This window comes from Orbicella franksi, chromosome 11, assembly GCF_964199315.1.
Source record: "Orbicella franksi chromosome 11, jaOrbFran1.1, whole genome shotgun sequence".
Taxonomy (NCBI): Eukaryota; Metazoa; Cnidaria; class Anthozoa; order Scleractinia; family Merulinidae; genus Orbicella; species Orbicella franksi.
The window spans coordinates 22,776,380-22,800,150 of record NC_138155.1 but is presented as its reverse complement, the minus strand read 5'-3'; the positions used below and the strand labels follow the sequence as shown (position 1 = coordinate 22,800,150).

The 23,771-nt window shown below is 39.1% G+C and overlaps 3 protein-coding genes across 4 annotated transcripts in view; 1 reads left to right on the top strand and 2 right to left on the bottom strand.

The window, feature by feature from the left end:
- Positions 1–3,634: 3,634 nt before the first annotated feature.
- On the bottom strand, positions 3,635–14,680 carry LOC145502737 (uncharacterized). Its single transcript, XM_081482098.1, has 3 exons — positions 14,495–14,680; positions 4,551–4,751; positions 3,635–3,973 (listed from the first exon to the last, which is right to left on the bottom strand). Exons 1-3 carry the CDS (start codon positions 14,567–14,569, stop codon positions 3,635–3,637), a joined length of 615 nt encoding a protein of 204 aa, XP_081338224.1. The 5' UTR covers positions 14,570–14,680.
- LOC145502738 (uncharacterized) lies at positions 5,471–9,450 on the top strand. Its single transcript, XM_081482099.1, has 3 exons — positions 5,471–7,191; positions 7,727–7,948; positions 8,568–9,450. The coding sequence occupies exons 1-3, from the start codon at positions 7,074–7,076 to the stop codon at positions 8,732–8,734; spliced, it is 507 nt and encodes a 168-aa protein (XP_081338225.1). The 5' UTR covers positions 5,471–7,073; the 3' UTR covers positions 8,735–9,450.
- A 2,129-nt stretch (positions 14,681–16,809) lies between the features above and the next one.
- Positions 16,810–23,771, bottom strand: part of LOC145502736 (uncharacterized) — a 6,971-nt gene continuing 9 nt past the window's right edge. The window contains exons 1-5 of one of the 2 annotated variants that reach the window (XM_081482095.1): positions 23,576–23,771; positions 20,836–21,041; positions 19,510–19,871; positions 18,189–18,392; positions 16,810–17,650 (exon numbers count right to left, since the gene is read on the bottom strand). The exon at positions 23,576–23,771 is cut by the window's right edge and continues 9 nt beyond it. In XM_081482095.1, coding sequence (XP_081338221.1) covers positions 17,312–17,650; positions 18,189–18,392; positions 19,510–19,871; positions 20,836–21,031 — 1,101 coding nt within the window. In that variant the 5' untranslated portion in view covers positions 21,032–21,041; positions 23,576–23,771 and the 3' untranslated portion in view covers positions 16,810–17,311. Of the gene's footprint in view, positions 17,651–18,188; positions 18,393–19,509; positions 19,872–20,835; positions 21,715–23,575 lie in introns of those variants that run through there. The other variant, XM_081482097.1, reaches the window with a different exon arrangement.

Genomic DNA, 23,771 nt, shown 5'->3' with positions numbered 1-23,771 from the left:
GAGCCTTATTGTAATCACGCGCAAGAGAGAGCACACTTAATGCTTATTGACTTTTTTTACCGCAATTTTAACAAAATTTTGTTTAGATTACTGAAATCAAAATGTAGCGAAAATTGTATTCCGTCTTAAACTCGCTCAGCTGCGAACTTCTAAATAAGTGCTTTGGATCATGAATAAGTAAGCATTGCCTGAATCAAATCAACATAACTGTATTTGTCAGTAATATTGAAATCAGTAAATTCTTGCTAGCTGTACTTACCTTAAATCTTCTCCTTGGCGTCTTAACTTAAAAAATCAAAATCTTCGGGAAATTAATCAAACCGTCAGGATCCGTATTTTAGCATTTATTTCGTCTCAACGCGATCTTGTCTCGGTCTCTGGCAACTAAACAGTTTAGTCGATGCATCCGTCATGAGGCAATTCCGCTTATGTGATTGGTAGAGTCCTTGGTAATGAACTCTAATGGTTTGTAGACGCGGACCTTAACAATGGTCTTTGTTGTAAATAAGTTAGGGACTGGAGCTGGTTTGACCTGCGAGGTCTGAGTCGAGTCTCGTGATTGACACTTGAAAAACGTGTGCAGAAAAGGAATCGGAGAGAACGGGAAGGAGTCTAGCGTGGACATTGATCTATATCTGTATTGCGGAAAATATCTATCGGAACACGGAATTAACTCTTAGAACAACATTGTCATATCTCGGAATCTATCAAAGGATCAAAATAAAGAGTATGGATCGATACAACATTCTGGTGCCGAGACCCGGGACAGGAAAGGAACTGAAAACAAGCTTCGAATAAACAATGTCGAAATTGAAGAAGAAGGTGAAGGTTCGTGAAAGGCACCGCGTGTTCGTTAGGAAAACCATCCACGAAGCAAAAGATCAAATAGACAAACCGGAAGAGCCTAACGCTCTGAAGAAGCTCAAATCCTTGCGTTGTACATTGCAGGATAAATTGTCGGAGCTTAAGACATTGGATAACGAAATTCTCGATTTGGTAGACGAATCAAAGATCGAAGAAAACGTGGGTGAAAGTTGTGATTTCACCAGTGCAATCCAAGCATGTATAGTCGACCTAGAATTAGCTATTGATGCGAAAACAAATGAGGGAAAAAGTCAGGAAGGGCAAGGAGCGATTTTGGGTTCGCAGTCGTCTTATTATTCAAGCCTTCAAACGCCAGGGATGAAATCAGGCGGGTCAACAAACAAGGCGACTCATGCAAAGCTGCCTAAACTCGAGTTGAAGAAATTTTCCGGCAACCCTATCTATTGGCATCCCTTCTGGGAATCGTTTGAATCGGCCATTGACAAAAACACCAGCCTCCCTGTAAAGTCTCGCCACCCCTTAAAATGTTTACAAACCCGAGCAGCTGCCAAGTGAGCCTTATTGTAATCACGCGCAAGAGAGGGCACACTAAGTACTTATTGACTTTTTTTACCGCAATTTTTACAAAATTTTGTTTAGATTACTGAAATCAAAATGTAGCGAAAATTGTATTCCGTCTTAACCTCGCTCAGCTGCGAACTTCTAAATAAGTGCTTTGGATCATGAATAAGTAAGCATTACCTGAATCAAATCAACATAACTGTGTTTGTCAGTAATATTGAAACCAGTAAATTCTTGCTAGATGTACTTACCTTAAATCTTCTCCTTGGCGTCTTAACTTAAAAAAAATCAAAATCTTCGGGAAATTAATAAAACCGTCAGGATCCGTATTTTAGCATTTATTTGGTCTCAACGTGATCTTATCTCAGTCTCTGGCAAATAAACAGCTTAGTCGATGCATCCGTCATAAGGCAATTCCGCTTATGTGATTGGCCGAGTCCTTGGTAATGAACGCTAATGGTTTGTAGACGCGGACCTTAACAATGGTCTTACTTTACTTACTTACTTACTTACTTACTTATTCAACTCATTTTTTTTTTTAATTTGCCACGTCTAATTTGATAGCAGTTGATGGCCTGGTTACAAATTACGGCCACAATTCATGAGGGAATCATCCGGCAAGTTTTGTAGGAGAAAACAAAACTACCACTTACGTTAACTAAAGAATGAACCAAGGAAAATATCAGTATCTGATCTCAAACCGATTAGAAACTAATATACGGGCTTCGTGCAAATTCACGCTCATTTGAAACAAAGGATGGTAGCTTAGAATAGTTAACAATTATTCCCCTGTATTTCTGAACAATATATTTTGACAAAACTACTTTAAGCATTGAAGAGTAAGTCGTGGAATTCTAAAGGGCGAAAAGAGTCAGTTTTAAAATGGCTGTCGACTAGCTGTCTGTTCTGTTCTTATGTAAAATTCTACAAAGCCGAATCCCGCTTTCAGTTTATGAGATCACTTAATGGTCTCAACAAGGACCTGCGAGGCTGCCGAGGCAGCGTGTGCGAGTGGTTTTAATTACTTTAAGGGCGAAATTTGCGAAATTTTAAGAATAGTTTAAGAATAAACTCGAGGCTGAGATAGAGATGGTAAATACAATACAATAATATATGTTTTTAACTAAGCCGTATAAAATTCTTCTCTTCTCTAAACGGCAAAACTAGCAGACATGATAAGAAACCAGCTGAAATTTGCCGATTTTAGCTAGTTTGCCCCCTCAGAAAGCACGTGCCTGATTTGCATTATAATGTAAAAACAGACCTAGCGGTTACCGTGAATAAAAGGATTATTGCCTCGCATCCACGTTGGATTACATTGTAATGCAAATGAGGAAGGTTAACCGCGAACGTTAAAGGATATTAGAGCGTTTTATATTAGATTGTCAAAAAGTAATTTGGTTTTTATCAACTACCATTTTTTTTGTCCAATCACAAGTAAAACAAAAACGTCGTCACTCGTTCGCACAGCTCTTTCCTTTTCTCACTTTTCGATGGTTTTCAATTTACCACAACATCAGTAAATTAAACTTCATCTCATACTTAGTACAAAGGTTTGCATTTGAAGCTTCACTAAGTACGTGTGTAAACCCTAAAGGAAGAGGGGGGAGCACTCCCTGACAATTTTGCTATGCCGGAGTGTAGTGTAGCTTTCTTGAAATCCTTGACCTATTTCAGACCAAATCATGTGAATTGCTATCGCGTGATAATTGACCAGGGGTAGCTTGAGTCAACTATCACGCATAGAAATAGAGAGAGAATGATGTAGTAGTTGCTTTAGTATAAATCTGCCAGTCGCTCAAAACTTCAGTAGCAAGATGGGTTCACGTTTTTTGTTAACCCTCGGACGTAAAAGCTAACTCATACCCCCACCGTGGTACAAGGAGGGGCTGAAGAGGGTGGATAGAGCCCCTCCCCTGGGGTTTTCGTGTTGTTAAGACACAGCGAAATGAATTTACGTTGATTAGATAGCCCTAAGCTTGCTCTATAAGATCAGTAATAGCATTTTGGTTGGTTTTGATGTCATTTGACTCGTTACCTTGCTTATGTAATGTAGAAATTCGTAAATTTCTGCGTTTCGTTAAAGAGAACTTGAAAAAACAAATGCAGAATTATGTCAAAAAATTTGATGTTTGGCCAAACCTGCATGAAATTTGTGGTTGCCATGGCAACGTCAAAATGATAGACACACAACTGACGTGTCAAAATTTCCGCGGAGGATGACAAATAGCCACACCTTACTGTTTTCTTAGCTAGGATATTTATCAAAAGAATATTCTTTCATAAAAGGGTATTTCTTAATCATTTTTGTGACGCGCTCTTTTTGCTCCTCGGTCCAAACTACTGTCTCTCTGGTGAATGAGGGAGCTTCATACAAAATCTCGCTGCATTTCTCAAAGTAATCTTCAGAACAAGTGACTCCCAAATGGTCGCACAATCTTTGAAACCTTTCCTTCGGTCTTAGCACTGTTTCGTGTCCTGGTATATCGAGAACTGCAGCTCCGTACCGTTCCCTGAGGCGCTGATTGGAGGCTGCCATTTTGAAGTAGGATTCAATTTGATTATCAAGCTGCACCGTGTTTTCTTTCTGTTGGAGATAAAAGAAAACATAAAGCAGGAGTGCTAATCGCCCCCCCCCCCCGGGGGGGATTACTTTCTAACGTAGAATATATAGGTATGTGCGGCCCAAAAGTGCATGGTTTTGTAGCTGTTTTGGTCATAAATAGGGTATCGGTTTTGGTCATTTTGGTCTCAAATAGGGTATGGTTTTTGCACTCTAGTATTGATTTGGGTATGCTTTTAAGAGAAAGCCACTTTAAGGCCACGATAAGACCATCAACTAAAGACCTTCACAATGCCTTGAACTGAAAAAGAGAACTAATTATAATGCAAGTCTAAAACAGGGTATTGATTGAAGGGTCAGGTCAAAAACAAAGGGTAGGGAAAATCACATAATTTGGTCTTTAATAAACTGAGAGTTTTGGGAAGCTTGCCGAACACCCGCACCCAATTTTTCTGGGAGGACCCTGTCCCCTGCCGGGGGGCGGCTAATTGTAAATAAATAGGTGTCGTCACTCCTTATCTCCATACTTCGTGTAACATACATGAACTCAACCCTTCAATGAGCATGATGACCAATGACAAAAACACCATAACCTTCTTACTTTTACTCCTTCTTTCCTAACAGCGTCACGTGACCCTGTAGCGCGAAGCATCATGGTTGCTATGTTGTCAAAGGGGTTCCTGTGAACGTGTATGAATTTCATTGGTACTTGAACGACTCGATTGATTTCTTCAAGAACATTCAGATTTCCGAGTTGGTGTAAGGCTAAGGCTGTGTTTCCTCCTTGTTTGTCACCGATAACCTTGGGAAATAAATAACAAAAAGGATATAAAGAAAGAACGCTAGATAAAAACAAACAAACAAACAAACAGAAAGAGAGAGAGAGAGAGAGAGGAGAGAGAGAGAGAGAGAGGAAGGGGTGAAAGACTAGAAAGAAGGAAGGAAAGAAAGAACGAGAGAAACAAATTTGCATAAAAAGAAAGAACTAAAAGGAAGAAAGCAAGAGAGAAAGAAATACAGATAGACAGACAAGCAGACAGGCAGACAAGCAAACAAGCAGACAGGCAGACAGAAAGACAGACACAAAGACAGACAGACAGGCATGCAGACAGACACACGGACAGGCAAGCAGATAGACAGGCAGATAGTCAGACAGACAGACAGACAGACAGACTTGACAGACTTGATTTGACAGACTTGATTTGACTCCTATGGGGACTTTCACCGAGAGAACGAGGAGCATGGGTACTACAGTAATTGTAGACATATATTTTAATATAAGTTACACTGCAAAAATCAGTCAACTTACACGTTAATTTACTTTCTTATGGCTTTCCGAATCACACACAGCCATACAATAGTGCGGTTAAAGCACTTTCAATGTAGGCTCATACACTCTGAATAACTTCTTGGAAGAAACTTAAGATGAGAAGTAAGAAATTGGGGTATTGTGCTGGAGTAACTGGATGGCTGCTTGAGCATGGCAGACCTACGAGCCCCATTAGGGAGGGGGGCGCGCGGGGGAGGGGAGGGGGGGCTAAATATCCCACATGCATCCCGTTAATTTTCGGACTAAATATCCCGTCTATATCCCGTTAATTCCAATTCCAAAATTAACGATTTTCCTAATCCCGTATCCATTAATTTTGCCCCCAAATATCATGTATCCCGTTCAGATTTTACCCAAATATATCGCATCCTGAAAACCCCTTAAAGGGCCACACCTATGTACGTTTTCCTTGTCTTGTTTTAGTCTCGCATTCTAAGGCCCGGTTCAAACGCCGCTCCACTCATGTGCCGAACCAAACTTGATTAAGTTCGACTTTAGAGCGACTTTGGAGCGACGGCCGGTTCAGACGGCGTACTTGCGTCGAACTTAATTCGGGAAGCCGGTGGTAACAATTTTCGACGAGAAAATATGCGTTTTGAATTCAAGAACTCTGTCCAAATAGAAAAGCTGTCACTAACATTTCGCTGTTTATAGCAATATTTTGAGAAGCAAATTTAAACTCAAGGTCCAGTGTTTGTATTTAGACAGGTTTCTCCCGGTTAATTCGATTTGTTAAAGGGAAATCTGATAAGCTGAGCTATTATCACGAAGAAAAAGCAAAAAATGAATTTGCGATAAAGAAACTCATAAATCGAAGGCATCTTTTTTGTCTTTGTTTTTAGCGACTTCAAGCTTCATGCATGACTTGTCACGCCACCCAATTTTGAGCCAATCACGAGTCCCGTTATATGAAAAATACATTACAGTAATTTATGCATTAGGTTCGACACATGAGGAGAACGCCGTATGAATCAGCTGCCGCTCCAGCGTCGCATAGTGCGACAAACCCTGCCGAATTTAATGTTGTTTGCCGCACCAAACCTAACCTGCCGAACCAAACTGATTCAAACGCCGCTCTTCTGCCGTTCTTAACTCATCAGTTAGGTTTGGCGCATGAATGGAGCGGCGTTTGGAACGGGCCTAAGCCGTCAAATGTTCTGTCATGTTATCCACTGTTATGCTGATGTACTGCCGTTTTCTGGTCTTTCGCCTTTAAGCAAAAATAGGCGAGGGGGAAGGGGCGCAAATGCAAATGTAAGCTATTAGTTAATTGTTTTTTCTAATTGTCAGTTAAATTTTAAGCCATTTTTCAAGCTTTGTCAGTTGTCCCCGAGGGAACTTCCTGTTCAACCAAAATTCCGAAAACTTAGAAAAGGTGACAAACGGTTCGCAAATTTCCTTGGAAAGGTTCGGAACCGTTGCAGAAAATGCGGAAACTGTTCAATTTTCGAAAAGCGAACGATTCAACCGAAAATTTCGTAGAACGGAAATTTCTGTTTAGAAATTTAGATTTAGAATTTCAGATTTTTTAAATTACAAAGGTTAAGGTAATAATATTTCCATCTGTAGAAACACACTTTTTCTTTGTTTCTTTGCTTGCATTTACTAGACAACCCAGCCTATCGAAGGAGCTCGGATGGAATAATTCTATCGGCTTCGGACATCAAACGAGGATCTATCTATTCCGATCGTTTTCCCACAAACGCTCCGCCCAGACCTCCTGCAGGTTCAAAGCGAGGCAGTCTGAATGGTCAAGTGAATCCAGCTCTGTCGCTGAGAGAGGAATTTGTGACAATGAATCCATTGTACGAAGGGCAAGTGGTAGACCACAAGGATCTTGAACGGCTTAACTGCAGCGACTTTGGAGTTAGCCCCGATCAGGTTGTTCTGGACACACGTAAGGATCCAGAAGGTAATTTGAACAGACGTAAAGTGAATGATATCTTGTCAAAATCAATTATAGTGAGCTGTGAGCCCCATTAAGGGGAGCTCAGTTGAGTATCCCCGAACGTTTCGGTAATTTTTTGGCCAAGTCCCGTATCCCGTTAATTCCAGTTGAAAAAAACTAACGATATTCCTACTCGGTATCCCGTTTTATCTGATCTAACTATTCCTATATCCCATTAATTTTTTCCCCAAATAGCCTGTATCTCGTTAATTTTCTAAATATCCCATATTCCGAAAACCCCCAATAGGGCCTCAGTTGTGGATAAAGGTGATTATAGCTATAAATAGTAATACATTATTCTGAATTTTAACAAATTATATCGCGTGGTAATGGCTATTCCAAGAAACTCGGCAAATTGCCTAATTTCGAGGGCGCTCTACAATGCCAATGACCCATTTTATTTATAATTTGCTCTTGCAACCAATAAGATTGCTCTTTTACATCCGGAATGGTTTCCAGAATATATGTGAAAAAAAGTCTTATTGATATTTTTATTTAGAATTCAACGATAGCACCTACGATTGTCCTGAGGAAATACTGAACTCTCAGCCCAGGGCCTCGCCGATCCCCATGTATTATGTGCTCGATGAGCCCTATCCGGACAGCATCACGAACACCTTTGGGACCACCACTGGAGGGCGCCCAGATGGGCACGTATATGACGAGCCCGAGGCTGATCTTAGCAGGAGAAGGGCCTACGTTGTTGTGGACAATCCCAGAGGTATGTAGCTCAACGTTGGTGCGGGCAAAACTTCTGGTTATGGAAAAAAATGGCGTTGAATTGTAGTCTCAACTCGAGAACTCTTCAAAAAGAGAGGAATGAATCTTTGGAGTGGATTCCCAGGATCAAGGTGTTAACAATCGGATTCCCTGATACGCGTCGCTATTTTGAATTTAATTACATGACAAAGTTTGTTTATGATCAACCAGACTCTACGCTCCCACTTTGTTTTGCATGATGTACCATCCCGCGAATTCTCATAAATGACAACAAAAAGTAAAGAGAATTGTTCTTTTAAATCTAGAACATTGTCAGATTAAGTGTTGATATATATCTGTTTGCAATTTCAATTTTTCCACTCCAGGTATCGTGCGCCGACACCTCTAAATTAGACACTTGGTCCCAGAAAAACTATACTATATCTCCGACCCCCCCCCCCCCCCCCCGAGTCAAAAGGACACCTCAGCAGCAACAACAATAATAACAACAACAACAAAATATTTTTTCACCTCATTTAGCACTAGCTCTTAGTTGATGTTTGGTTCAACTTAAATTAATTGCTCAAGTGGTCAGGTTTACATTAATTTATTCATTTACTCATTTATTCTTCTCACTCCAGGTATACTTTACTCCCACGAATATGACGAGCCACCTCGCGACGAGGAACTGCTGAGTATTCGCAGGCTCAACTCTCCAAGTCACGGCATTTTAAAGGGTGGAACAGGATCGCCAAACAACACCAGATATTACCTTCCAGATGACCCAAAACATGTGCAGGTTATTTAATCGATGGATGCAGCTTTCTCTCGTCCAACAGACCTGGAGCAGATGGAGAATCTTTCTAATTGTTAGCCGCGCGCAAGCGCCTTAATGTGCAGGAGACACCAAGGATCAGGGAGACTAATTATAATTTTTTAATCGAATCCCGTCAAATTTCGCTTACTCCCCTCCTCTCTACTCCACATCAAAAGTCCTGCGAAGCTGAGCATAAAAAGTATCCGAAAACAGCCCTCCTCCGTCCTTTTTAGAGTTTCATTACCCTCTACAGTTTTTTCCTTTTCATTTCTCTTTTCATTTTACAGAACTCGCTTAATTCGTGTTCCATGTTGATGTTGCAGTATTTAACTGTTTTTAAGTCAAACCTAAGAGGTTTCAAACGGAAACCTCGAATACCCTCCGATAATCCTGCATATATGTCAATTGTAGATTGCAGACTACATTAAGGCCTAAATCATAGCGCTTTGGTTAGTCAGAATATCCTCAGAGTCGCCTATTTACGGTTCGTTATCCCTCGGTAATGGAAATAGGAATACGATATTTGTTAAAACATCTGCAGTTTGTAGTCTGCGGTCTGCAGTGTGCAAATGTCGCAAAATACGTCGATAAACCTCCCCCACCACATAAACAAGCACACCAAGGTGTTTGAACAAGAAATACAATGTAAGCTCAGAGGTTAATATAGGAATTTTATGGTATTTTATTATATGACGCAAAGGCTCCCCTCCAAGGGAATAGGGGAGGAGGTGGGGTGGGGGGGGGGGGGTTTAAGGGACCTGATCAAGCTAATTTAAAACATCATTTAGCTCTAGCTGTGGGTTTGCTCCCTTCCTCTCTCCCTGCCTCCTCTCCCGCGATATTAAAGTTTTATATTACTTGTATCTTAACGAAAGTGTGTAGCATTGAATATACTCGTATCGATGGTCTAAAGGCAAACAGGACTTTGACTTTTGACCATGAACACCAAATAGATTTTGTCCCCACGTGGGATCGTACAGGCGTGTCATTCACATGGGACCTGCTATCCGCACTCCCTATCATATCCGAACCCTTCAGTGCATTATGCGCCTGTTCAACTGGTATAAACAGCTGACCAGTTCCATGTAAACAGATAAGCATTCCCGAGTTTCCCGAGACCTGACCAGGCCTGGACTGGCCCAGGTATGAAATGGAACCATTTGGGACCCACGGTCCTGTGCGAAGAGAGCCAAAGTTCCATGCTGTGTCTATCTCTAAAACTGTAGTGTTCAGCATGACGCGCAACAATATTTCGTTCTTTCACAGACAACTCATATTGGAGTATAATTGTTACCTTGTGTTCATTCGCACCTAGTCCTTACTCAAACCCGTCAAATATCTAGAAATTTTCAGGGGCACCCAAAGGACCGTTTCGGTAAATTATATGTTCGTAAGACCTTCAATCCCCTCCCATTTTCTTTTAAGAGGTCTTTAGAGAATTGTCACCTCGAACTTTTCAGATTGATAAAAATATCGTTTTGGGTATCAAAAAGAGGTCAGCTCAGATTATCAGAAAGGTAACAAGACCCTAAGGTTTCGGAAAATGGACAAAAAAACAAAAACCCTAATAAATTGGAGAAGAATAACCAAAGAGAACAAAAAGTTATAGTGCAGCGCTTAATTAACCTAAGAGCTTTAAAAGCAACCCTGATACCCTAAAACAGGGTTTTAAAGAATTTGAGAGAAAAGCTTCATTGCGTGCCCCTGAATTATTGAAGACGGAATGAACAACAAGCAGTGTTATGATACATTTACATTGTTACAATAAGTTACATTGAAGTGTTAGTTATTTGATGATTTTACAAAGAAAAATAAACACTATTGTTTCACAAACATGAATTCGAAAGTGATGCCAAGACAGGTTTTTAAATGGCTTTATCTAAAAATACCACACCATTCTGAAAAAGACCTCTCAAAAACGTCTTCTCTACAAAAAGTTATCCCTCCCCCCAAGAAAATAAATAAGCTGAGCCAAAAAAGGAAAATATGAAAGCATGAGGTAAAGTGTGTGTACAACACAAGTGGCCCATCAGGCTGGCACTTATCCCTAGTTTTGGTAGCATGAAACACCCTGGAGTATTTCTACATCCCTCTGGATGGGATGCTAGTCAATATTATTGTAGGGTTACCCCCAGCACAACCATTTATACAACTGGGTGGACATAGGCACTGTGAGAGTCATGCAGTGTCTTGCTCAGGAACACAACATAATGGAACAGGAGGGGCAGTTTTTCTCTTCTTGGGATTAATATTTGAAGAGTGTAAAGCATCATTAGTGCTCACTGTTCAGTTTGAGTTCCATTATTTTCGTATAATGAAGTGAATACAAGTACCTCCATTGCGGTAACTCCCCCCTCCCTTACAGCATTTTTCATTTAGCAAGTGTAAGTAGAAGTTTTCACTGAAGTAGTATCTAAACAAAGAGGGTCTCCAGAGAGTGTTTGGGAAAAGGGGAACATTGTTATTCATTTCAGATTTAAGGAACAAAGGACATTGACAAATATATCTCCACTTTTGAGGGGAACATGACCTGAATAATAGAAGGTCAGCAATTCTCTATTGAATTTATACATTGGGAGCAGGGAAGAAAATGCAAAATTTTTTAAGAGCCAGTTTGATCAATTGTTTTTGAAATTCATGTTTTTTGTTGTTGTTGTTGTTCATTAGGACACACAAACTCTCTAATCAACAGAGGTTCATGGGTCTTTTTTGGGTGGGGGTCGGGGGGGGGGGAGAATCTGCAGAGTAATTTCTATAATGAACATTTGGACCTCTAGCAGTGGAGGTGAGAGTATACTGTACACCCCATGGAAGGCCCTTATCTAGTTGCTCCAACTGTATACCAGTGTACCCTGCTACATGTATTTGATCAATGGAATCTTAATGTAATATACTACAATATTTTCCCTGAGTGTCTACAATGTAATGGGTGATGATTGTCTTTTATAAAATTTAATGCCTTAGAGATAACAAACAACACAACAACCCTTCTGAATTTCCAAATGTCTAAGAGTGATCTGAACAGAAGAGACCATCAATGTTGCAGGGGAGGGGTTGGAAGGCAGATTGACCCTGTGGAGGATCATAACTGGTGCCTTGTGATTGTTACTTCATGTACATGTAGTGACATGAAAGGGGAACTTTGAGCAAGGTCAACCAGGATGATTGCAATATTATTAGGGGATTAACCATATGTAATTCTAGTTATATCACATTGTCTGGTCAAGGGAAGGAGGAATTTAACCGTGGACATAACCTGTAAAGAAAATTACGTCAGCCTTGGTACAAAATAAAAAAGATTACAAACAGAGTAACAAGAAGATATGACAATTGGTATGCTGTGGCCAAAGTAAACCAAGATTTGCAAGTTGGCTGCACATAATATGCAAATATCAACTGACAGAAAATTAATACTGAAAATAACAAAAATTAGTAGGGGGCCTAAAAACACAATAGATCAGAAAATCCTTTCTATTTCATGCAATAATTTGAGAAATATGACAAGGCAAAAGATATTAAGAGTCATCAGTGACAGATATATATGGTAAATAAGCTATTATACAAATGAGATGAAGTCTCAGGTGAATCAAACATACACAGTATGACACATGTAGTGGCCAAAGTAGACCAATTCTTGAGTAAATACAATAATTGCCAAGTACATGTAGAAATAAATTAGTCAAATAATACATTTAGTCTACATGTACATCTACATAAAGGGGGGTCCTGCAAAATGTTAATTAACATTATATTATTAAAGCCATTTTCTTATTTTAAGAATCTCTTGAACAAAACCACCCCTTCTATCCAAATATCACAATTTTTATGACCCAAAGGTGGCTGTATTAACAGGGTTTGGCAGTACTTAAAATAAATTCCCGTAAAAAAATAATCATGCAAGCAATGAGATGAGTGCGACAGCCAAAGTATAAGTAACGCATACAAAATTTAATACTTTTCTAATATGAACAAATTGATATTTTTACTGAAAAATTACCAAGAGCTTTCCAATACTTTAAGTTTGTGATAAAACAATGTTCATTAATGTTATGTAATGTGTATGAAGTGGCTAATGTAGCCATCAAAATGTCCTGTTGACTAAACAATAATATTATGTAGGTCAAAGAATCGATCATTAAACTAACAAAGGGGAGTTAAAAAGGCCTGATTAAGATTACATTGTACATATAATATTTGATAGGACCTTGTGGGCACTCTGATTGGTCAAAACCCCATGTTCTATCAGAGTCTAAAACATAGAAAAAGCGTGTTTTGTTGTTTGTTATGCCATATTGCCTCTAGTCAACATAGTCAACATTTTTGTTAGACTAGAGATGGTAAAAACATTTTCTTTGAAGAAATTTGTAATGGAGTTCTCTGCGAAGCAGCAGACAGTTTTGAAGACGAGGTTAACTCAACAAATAAAGAAGAAGAAGTGACAACAGTTGAGAAGTCGCATTTTGTCGAGCTGTTTTGTCGTTTCTATTTGTGGCGTGTAACATCCATATCATAAAGCAAATGACGAAGCTTCAGCCATATATTACACTGTTATAATCCATGTACACTCCGGACATTTGAGAACATTTGAGAAACGTAGAAAACTCTCACCTGCGGCTCGTGTTTTCTAGATCTTCCTCGTGTTCTCAAATGCCTGTCATGTTGTGTTATCACAGTGTAATACAGGGCTTAGGCTTCTTTATTTGATAATTAAAAAAATATATTCTTTCAGCTAGATAAGACATCTGCCACCTGGCTAGTTGGTAGAGTAGAGTGTCAGTCTGCTGTGCAGGAGGTCAGAGATTTGAGCCCCAGACTGGACCCAAGATTTTGTGGTCTATGAATTATTGAATATGATGTTTGTTAAAACGGGTTGAGGCCTTAGTGAGTAATAAACTGAACTGTTGTATAATTTACATAGGTAAATCCACATGAGTATGTAATGAAGTGATGGTTTGCATTGTGCATGGAGTTGCAGGTGCTCATTAGACGATATGGTAAATATTATAATACAGCTGTATCATTTATTGCTTAGAGCATTACATGTAAAACAATACCCCTGGGAGAGGGTTAGTCCCCTATGTGGGCTGTAAAGGTATGTGTGACCCTAAAGGGTGTGGTTTTTGAGTGATAATGTTGGTCTGAAAAATGGCATGGTATACATTTTGACCATTTTGGCCTGAAAACGGGAACGTTTTTCACTCTGACTTGGCATTGGGTATTTTTGTTCACAAGAAACTATTTACTTCGGCGTTAAGATTCGCATATTTGTCGCCTTTCTCAAATGTTTATGCAGATGGAAGCTATTTCTGGTATATCTGAGGTCCATATCATGAGATATTAGAGTTCTGAAATGGGGTATCGATTTTTGGCTCGTCTGAATAACAGGGAATGGAAAAAGCACAGATTTTGGTCTGAAATAGGGCACAGTTTTCCAGGTCGGCTCGGGTTGCACATCTCAACAAAAATCTTTTGGCTGTATCTTCCCGGGAAATAACAATACGAAGCCCAAGTGAACGCTCTCAGAGGTCTAGTTTCCACAGGCTTTCCAAACCAAACTAAAACAGAACGAATGTAAAGGCATTTCATATAAACAGAACCAAGAGGGTGCAATTTCAAGGCAACTAGGTACACACATGGGATCCGAGAGGCCGAATTGTGATGCCGTTCTTCGTGTATTGTTAAATATATCGGCGGGTAATGGTTGTTTCAAATATTCTAGTTCACGAATGATCAATAAAAAATACCGCGTACCTTATCACAGTCATGTAAAAGCAAATGCAAGACACAAAACCTCCCCAATCCAAGGTCAAACAAAATGCCGGGCATCGGCCGCCATATTTCTGATTTCCCGCTCTTTTAAACCGCTCGCGCCAGTCTCACAGTGCTATATTAATTGACAAATAAGGAATTTGCTCCCAGTCCTTGTCAATCATTGGTAAAGAAATATGGCCGATTTCAGCGATTTCGTCGTTGGGCTCTTGTTTTCTGCAGTCATATCGCAGCCAAGGCAGATTCCCAAGACAGCATTTTAACACCACGCAGAAGTATGTCTAATTTGGTTGGGCAAGAATTTTCGTTTAGTTCTTATGATTGAGAAGTTCACACGGCTGTTTCCATGCTGTTTACATCAACACTGACATTTCTTTTTAGTGTGGCTGTTTTGAGGTGGCCAGCTGCCGACAGCTTATGCCGCAGAACTAAGAAAGGGAAGTACGAAATATTATGTCTTTTATTTTTTATTATTATTTTTTTACAAGATAAAGTTTACTTCTCAATAATGACATTTTTTTTTTTGATTGACGGGTGACCCCCGTGTTTTTTGTGACGTCATATATGCATATTTTTGTAATATCTTACGATTTCAATATCTAGTCCCTTCCCAACAAAAATGTACTTGAGTGAGTGCTATGGTTAAATATTAATTCACTGTTCAAGAAAATTTGCAATTGAGCCATTTAAAACATTAAATTGGTCTCAAAGTGGGCCACTTTCAAATTTCTAGATTTCTCACCCCTAACTGTCCATCTTCAATGCAGGTATGACCCCATGTTTAATAAAAAGCTCTGAACAAGCTCAGTTTAAATGGTATCTGTCAAATTCAAGCTCTTATGAAAAAGCAGTTATTCCTCAAAATAATGAAAAATACATGGTGAACTTGACAAGGTGTATTGTTATCTGAACTGGTAGTCAATCAAATATAAGGTCTCTTAATGGCTGCAAGCATGTTGTTTAAGGGCTATTAGGAAAAAAAGGGGGGATGGCAAAGCAGGGAGGGAGGGGAGGGTATAACTACTGTATGTAGTTCAAATGCAGAAGGCACCCACTTCCCCCCGACCCCCCACCTCCCGCAACCCTCCTTGATTTTGGAGCAGAGGTGAAATCTGGGAATACCTATTCTGCTACCAGCTGTTCTCACCTTATATAGTTTGTAGAATAAGGCTTTTGATGGTTGTTTTTACCTTAGTTATTATACTTTTTAAGTGTCATGTAGCAATGCAGTCATTCGTAATAATCATTTGGGGTATAATATCTATAATTCAATTTGACTACCTTCCTACATCTATGTGAAATGCTGTGTTAAATTTGAATATTAATAAGATGGCTGTGCTATATTTACTTTTAATTTTGGGATTCCTGTTATGTAAGGTTACTGTGTACTGTCTCATGTCCAAGTGATGTTGCACGTCTGGTTTAAACTGTAGATATACGTAAACCCCATAAAAGGTTATAGAGGTAGCTATCACACTGTACTAAGAATTCTGAAATAAAATGAATTGTCAAATTTTTCAAGACCTCTAAATGTGAGCATCTGAATCATCATTTGGGTCCCTTTTGAAAGCTAGAAGTCAAAGGGAATTTGTTTGTCTGCCTACAAATTTGGACAGTAGCTAGTTCGACATATAAATGACAATTAAGCAGGTCAGCAAATTTTTCATCTTCAAAATAATATTTTTTTCCCCAAGAGCGATATTTCTACAATCACTCCATATTATTTTTTCCTATTTCGAAAATGTTCTGTAACTTTTCACTGAAATTGTATATGGCAAATTGCAGACATGTTTTTTAGTGTTTTGGTTCCAGAAACTGAGGGACAAATTAAAGAAGCAAAAAACAAAATTCACTTTCATTTGTGGCTTTCAAAAGGTGATTCGGATGCTCGCATTTAGGAGTTGTAAAAAAATCGACAATTCATTTTATTTCAGAAGTCTTGATTTAATGTGATAGCCAGCTCGATGAGCTTTCAATTTGATAAGGGGTGTAAGTATCTACAGTTTAAACCAAAAGTGCTACATCGCTTGGACGCGAGACACCTCTAAAGGTATACGATAGGATTTAATATAAATTTTTTTGGTACCAATATTTCTACACTGACAGGGTAACCTTGTATAATTTATTTAATATTACTCATTTGATCATTATTTATTTATTTATTTATTTGTTTTTGTTTATTAATATTCCTATTTTTTTTATTTATTTATGTTATCTGATGAAAGGAAAATACTGTATTGTTACATCAGTGAGTACTTTTTGTCTTAGAAATATTGCAATGCAACTCCCATACATTGCATAGGGTATCCATTTGCATTTATAGGGTTTAAGAACCCTCGCGGCACACACCTATCTGAAATTTACTGAAGCACCTCCTTGGGTTCAAGGGATTAACACTGATCCTAAAAATACTGCCCTCCGTTTTATTGATGTTAAGTACCTCATGGGGCAAGAGTCCCCGTAAATAAGTCAAATAAATTGTGATATCAGTTACCATCACTTTCGCATCCAACCCCAAAGTGTCTCACTTCTATAAGTAAAAAAGTAAAGTAAGGAAATCTCATTTATAATGGTCATGCACTTTAATAGCTATACAAGCACGTTTACAGGCATTCTATGATCGCCAAGATACACGTATGCTTGTGCGTTTGGAAATGCGTTGAAACGGGTTGAAACACTGTACTTGAAAACTTTAATTAGTGTTTAAAAACCATATGTTGCCAATGTAACAAAAAGATTCAAACATTTTTCTCTAAGAGTTGAGGAAAACGTGACATATAGCCACACCTTACTGTTTTCTTAGCTGGGATATTTATCAAATGAATATTCGTTTAGAAAAGGGTGTTTCCCCATCATTTTTATGACGCGCTGTTTTTGCTCCTCGGTCCAAACTACTGTGTTTCTGGTGACTGAAGGAGCTCCATACAAAATATCGCTGCATCTTTGGAGGTAATCTCCAGAACATGTGACACCCAAATGGTCACACAATCTTTGTAGCGTTTCCTTGGGTCTTAGCACTGTTTCATGTGCTGGAATATCAAGAACTGCATCTCCGTACCTCTCCTTGACGCGCTGGTTAATGGCTGCCAATACTGAGTAAAAGTCAATAGAATTGTCTAGTTTTGTCGCGTTGTTTATCTGTCGGAAAAGATACAAACAAGCAAATGCATAAATTAATGTCGTTGAAATTTGGAGCCTTTCGGGAGAAGGTTGCGGCGAAGTGGGATGGGGAGGAAGGAGCTTCTATTTTGATTCAATTTGATCATCCAGCTGCCCCTCGTTTTCTTTCTGTTGAATATAAATCAAAATGAAGACACAATGCCCTAAAGCAGGAGTGTTAATTTTAAACTCCATACCTATAAATAAGTGACCCAGTCACAGCTCTCGCAACTGCAGCAGGGGCTGACTGAGGTTTGAGGATCTTTTAGGTCACTCTCCTCGAAAGGTTGATGCTTTGCGTTCACATCCAAATTCGCTATATCCAAATCCAAAACCCCTCTTAATTTCTATACGTTGAATATATATTAAAAGCACAAATGAAATCCCGATAAGTTTTAAAATATGCTAACAATTATTTCTTTAGTTTCCTTCTTTACATTCGAAATCATTTTTGTTATAGTTGTGGGCGATATAAACATGGTGATCTATGACGTCAAAAACATCATAACCTTCATACTTTTACTCCTTCTTCTCTAACAGCGTCACGTGAGCCCGTAGCGCGAAGCATAATGGTTGCTATGTTGTCAAATGGATTCCTGTGAACGTGTATGAATTTCATTGGTACTTGAACGACTTGATTGATTTCTTCAAGAATGCTCAGATCGCCGCGTTTAAAATACAATTCCAAAGATGTCTCTCCTCCTTTCTTGTCCCCGATAACCTAAAAAAAATATTTTATTTTATTTTATATTGCTACATAGCTTCCATTACTTCCCTGTCATTAGTGTATTAGTATATAATTACATTATAGTCTATAACAATGCGTTATTTACTGCTACATATTTTCATGAAAGTTTATTACATACTGTGATGTTGTCCCTTCAAACCCTAACCTTCCTAATGTATTACATACATTTTCTGCCCTTAAGCGGGAAAGTCTCATACCGAGCCGAGTGGTCCATCAAGCCGACGCTTATCGTCAGTGGCATGAAGCAACTAGGAGTGTTTCTACTTCTCCCTGGGTGGGATACTAGACCATCGCAGGGTTAAATTCGCCGGTACCCATGTAGACACCTGGGTGGAGAGACACTGTGAGAGTAAAGTGTCTTGCCAAAGAACACAGTTGCAACATGATGTCCCTGGCTAGGGCTCGTTCCTAGACCGCGTGATCCGTAGGCGAGCGCGCTAACCAAGAGGCCAAAGCACCTTTTGCATCCTTTTATTCCCATTGTTTATTTAATATGCACAAGTAGCTACAATTTACAGGAACTTTACCTTTAATTGAATATTTCTTCTAACTATGGTATGAATAACATACTCTGCTGATTAGTAAATAAGGGGAGTAGTGGAAATGCATACATTATTGTACGCCGGGACTTCCAAAACTTCAAGTTGTTATGAACTGTGAAGCCTTGGAGCCGACTGGCTCGTAGCTGCCGGAGCTTATCCCGGTTTCTGTAGCATGAAGCGGCTAGGAGTATTTCTACTACCCCTGGACGGGATGTTAGTCCATCGCAGGTCACCCCCCGGCTATTTGTTAGGTTTCTCCAACAATTCGCCGGTACCCATTTATACTCCTGGGTGGAGAGAGGCACTGTGAGAGTTAAGTGTCTTGCCCAAGAACACAACACAGTTATGAACTGTGCTGCCCTTCTATTTTTGCGTAAAACGAAGTTTGATTCTGTAACTCCGTTGTTGATCAGGCTTCACTGGCTCCCTGTTACTCAGTGCATTGTTTTGAAGATTATTGTATTACTGACGTATAAGACGCTTTTAAGCATCAATTAAAATGGGCGAAATCTTTATTTTATTTTAATTTATATTACTTTTTTATTTACCTTTATCCTTGTTTGATATCCTCCTTGCCATAAGCCGGGCACGTTATATTTGTATCTATCGCCCGACACGGAGTCGCTAGAACGACTTAGGAACATTGCTTGTTTTGTGGATAAGTGATGGAGGTCAAAAAATAACTTATATTTTGCCAAGTTTCTCTTTGAAACTGTTGATGACTGATTATATTTTCCCCAATTTTGTATCACATCGTACTCGTGTGGAATGATAATTTCTGGATGTGCATCCAACATGGCGCCCACCAAGCTATGACTACTACGAGGATATCCAATGAACATTACAAATGTCTCCACTCCATCGTACAATTTGAAACGTTTCTCTGCGTAAGAGATGGAAATAGTTTCCCCTGAAAGTGCAAAAGACAATTTTAGTTTGTCTCAGCTGAGTCAGTATTTTTTAAATTTGGAATTAGCTCATGATGACTTCATAAATTCAAATGTGCCATTATACTATATGTTTGACCCAAAGTACTAGTAGGTGAAAACAACCTGTTAGCAAAAATAAGCGAGCACTGACATCGCGAAAAAAAAAATGAAAATATAAGAACAAGTATCTTTAAGTAATTTGTACATTTATTTTATTCGCAATTTAAAGACGAGTTGGCGCATTCGAGACCACCTTGAAGGTGCAGATGAGGCTCATAGCTGAGAATAGGTCAAAATTGGACGTTGTACTGTCTACTAAGCAATGCATGACAATTTGTTTTGATAGCTTAGATCTGTGCAAGTTTCTGATTACTGAAGTAGACTGAAATTTTAAAGGAGCTTTACTCAAAATTACTTAAAAAGTTTATGAATGAACCTCAGAACCTCGTGAAAATGAACACAAACATTTAGAAAGTAAAACTTCAGAAATAAAGTAAGCTTGAGTAAAATTAAGACGAGTTGCAAACGGCAAACTTGAATATATTGCCAATTGTTTCAAGATGCTGCAGCTCCTTTAACTGATAGCTGATAGCTGAGTAATCGACAGAAATTTAAATGATAACAGACTCCCTTATCGTTAAAGGAGCTCAACCACGATAATTTGGCCATGCTCAAAACTACCTTTAAATTGAATGAAACCTGAAAGTAGTAGTTTACTAAGATTGAAAAACACCAGAGATGTACTAATAAACCATAAAGGAGCAAGGATGGTTAAGGAAGGAGAAGGTTAACGCGGTTTACAAACAACGAAACTGAAAAATTTAGGCTAAACATTTTAAGATGCGCAAACCAATACATAGCTACTTTGAGTTGCGCATGTATTGGCGCGCGAACTACCATGACTCCCGACTATATTTGATCCGTTCCCCTCACTGTATAACTTACTGTTTGTAAGACTCAGCCATGTATTAGGAATGAATTCCATGCTGTGGAGACTAACATCTTCTCTCCTTGGGAATGTTTCTGAGATGTTTGATGCTTCAGGCTCTGTTTTAAAGCTGCTAATAACGTAAAGAACTAAAACAGCGTTTAAGGCCAAAAGTGGCTTAAGCCAGCGCCGAGGAAATCTCGTCCAAGCCATCGGTTAGTTTCTGAAAAAGAAAATTAAATCGAAAGCAGGCGCTGATTTGTTCAGTGTAAAATTGTCTTCGAGGCATCTTATCCGAGACTTATTTTAGATGTTGACAAACCCTTGTGTTAACGTTAAAAAAATTCTATTTTCGGGAATCGGTGACGGCGACTGACCATGACATAGTTGACGTAGTGTAACTTTTGTTTCCTATTTAACATATCAGCGCGCACGCGATTGGTCTAAATTTAAAAACGCGTCACATGACTGAACTCAGCCCAGCTAAAACTAGGGATTGTCCGAGTGATATATTTGAGGGAAAATAAACACAATAGCCTCCATTTGGTACGAAAATATGCTCGGGTATTTTTCCTTGGACATTATCTGTTCCTTGAAGCTCACAGTTCTCCTCGAGTTTCTTTCTCCGGAAACTGTTCGCTTTTCTGAACAGATGATGTCTGCAGACAAATATCTGAGCTTATTATATGGCTAGCTCCGTGAGCGGGCAAGATGAATCAAATCCTGCGCTGTGATTGGCTACCCTAGCGGGCAACATGGAGCTATCTTGCCCGCTCGGGACTACCCGCCGTGTCCCGCAAGAAAAATTTCCGCGAAAGCCATATAATAAATCCTTTATTGATTAAACTTGTTCAGTCAAGATGGTTTTCAGTCAAGTTTATGGACCCCGACTCCGTCTCGGTCCATAAACACGCAAGAAAAGAACGAGGCCAATATCCAGCCATCTTGACCTCACACTTGGTCAATAACCCATACATATTTTCGCTCCAAATGGAGGCTATGTTGACAAGTGTATGTGAAACTTTGTGACGAATAAGTGAAGTACAGAATGTCTCATATACCCGAGACTCAGGGGAATTGATTATTTATTAATGTTCTATAACTTTTACGTTTAAAAGATCTCTCGTATTCAATTTTTTGATATGTGCCTGAATAAAGTTACCTAGGCGTATTCCAAACGTCGTGCTACTTCCGTGCCGAACTAAATTTAAGAATAGGCGATTTGCATGACGGCGTCATTTGACTGCAACTACCAGAATCCTTCACTTTCTTTGTTTCTTATGCTAATTAGGGCAATTGTTATTTAAACCCTACTGGGACTTCAAAATTTAAATAATGAAGAAAAAACGAAAGGAATTCTGGTAGTTGTAGTCAAATGACGACAACGTTCAAATCTGCTGTTAAATTCGACTTAAGTACGGCAGTAGCACGACGTTGGAAACCATTTAGTTCGGCAGGCTAAATTGAGTTCGGCACGACTAGCTAAGGCCTTGTCGTTCCGCACGACAGTAGCGCGACTTGTATTCTTGCCGTACCAAACTGAATTCATTGTCTGCTGCATCAGCTGCTGTTGATTTCTAGCGTTTAAAATGGTATTCAGCAAAGCAAACTTCTTCCGATATTCGGCGCGGCTGAATTAAATTCGACGTTTTGTCATGCCACTGCTGGGCCAAGTTCATTTGAGTTCGGCACGGCGGTAGCGCGACGACGTTTGGAATTGAAAAATTCAAAAATTGTCTCAAGGTCACACAAAAGGTTCCGAACATTTCCGAAGATAACCGAAGATTACCGAAGACTTTCGAGGAAGACTCGAAGTTGCTTTTTATCACACACCGACAAATTTAAGTACAGCTTAAGGGTCAAAAAAGATATCAGTGAAGTCATCAATATAATTACTAGTAAACGTATGGAAAATACACCACCCGAGTCCCGGATGTGATTTCGTACGAATTTTACGAGTTGCGTATTTTCCAGTAAAACACTCGTGTCTATATAATATCCCCGAAGGAGTCCTCGAAACCGATCGTATAGGAAGGAAAAAGAACTGCTGGCAAATCGGTGATTGGACTTTCGTATCCTTGGAGACGATAACAACTTGGCAAGCATGCGTGAAGCGGCGAGTGATTCTGAAATAAATATGCCATTTATGAATATCTTTTCTAGGAAAATACCAAATGAATTTACGTTTCTATAGGATATCTTCGAATGGATTTTTCACGATTAATTTGCTGTGGCGGTTTATTGAAAATGTGTTAAAATTTGATTGGTTTTACGCCGATAGTTAACGCTTGCGTTTTATGTACGGTATTCTATCGCTTTCAGTTTAATGATTAATTAGTTGCAAAACCTATACGATGTATGTTTTGGGGGTGAAAGAATAAAGAAAGTTAAAATTAAAGAGAGGAGAATAGCAGGAGAATGAAGAACATTAATTAGACATCTAGTTCTTTGTAGTTTTGTCTTTGCTAAGCTCGCCTGCTCTATTAATTATTTCTAAATTTTGAAAGAGATCCTAGCATTAAAACCTTTTCTGTGAGACGTTTGTAGATATTTGGTTTACTTATTATCTGTGGATCGGCTTGTTAGAAAACAGCTTCAGTCGTGGAGCAAATTTAAACAAGAACGGGTTTCAGGCAGGAATTCTGTGCCATTCGTTTTGATGTACTTGTTCCCAGAATCAAAGGCAACTGCCCATTGCCCACGTTCATGAGTTGAGTCTTCATGGTGTTGTAAATTCTCGCTACAAATGGAACTTACCGTACTGCTCTGGGTTTCTCTTTTAATGTTTTCCTTTGAAGTCAGCTGTAATGTTTTCTTGCGAGGTACGTAGCTAGGTTTCTGTTGAGAACTCGACGTGATTTCTAGCTCTCTGTCCTTGACGAGGTCGCAATGAACCTTTCAATTTTTCGTTGAAACAAAAAACCACTTCCCTGGATCAATTAAAGCTACCGAA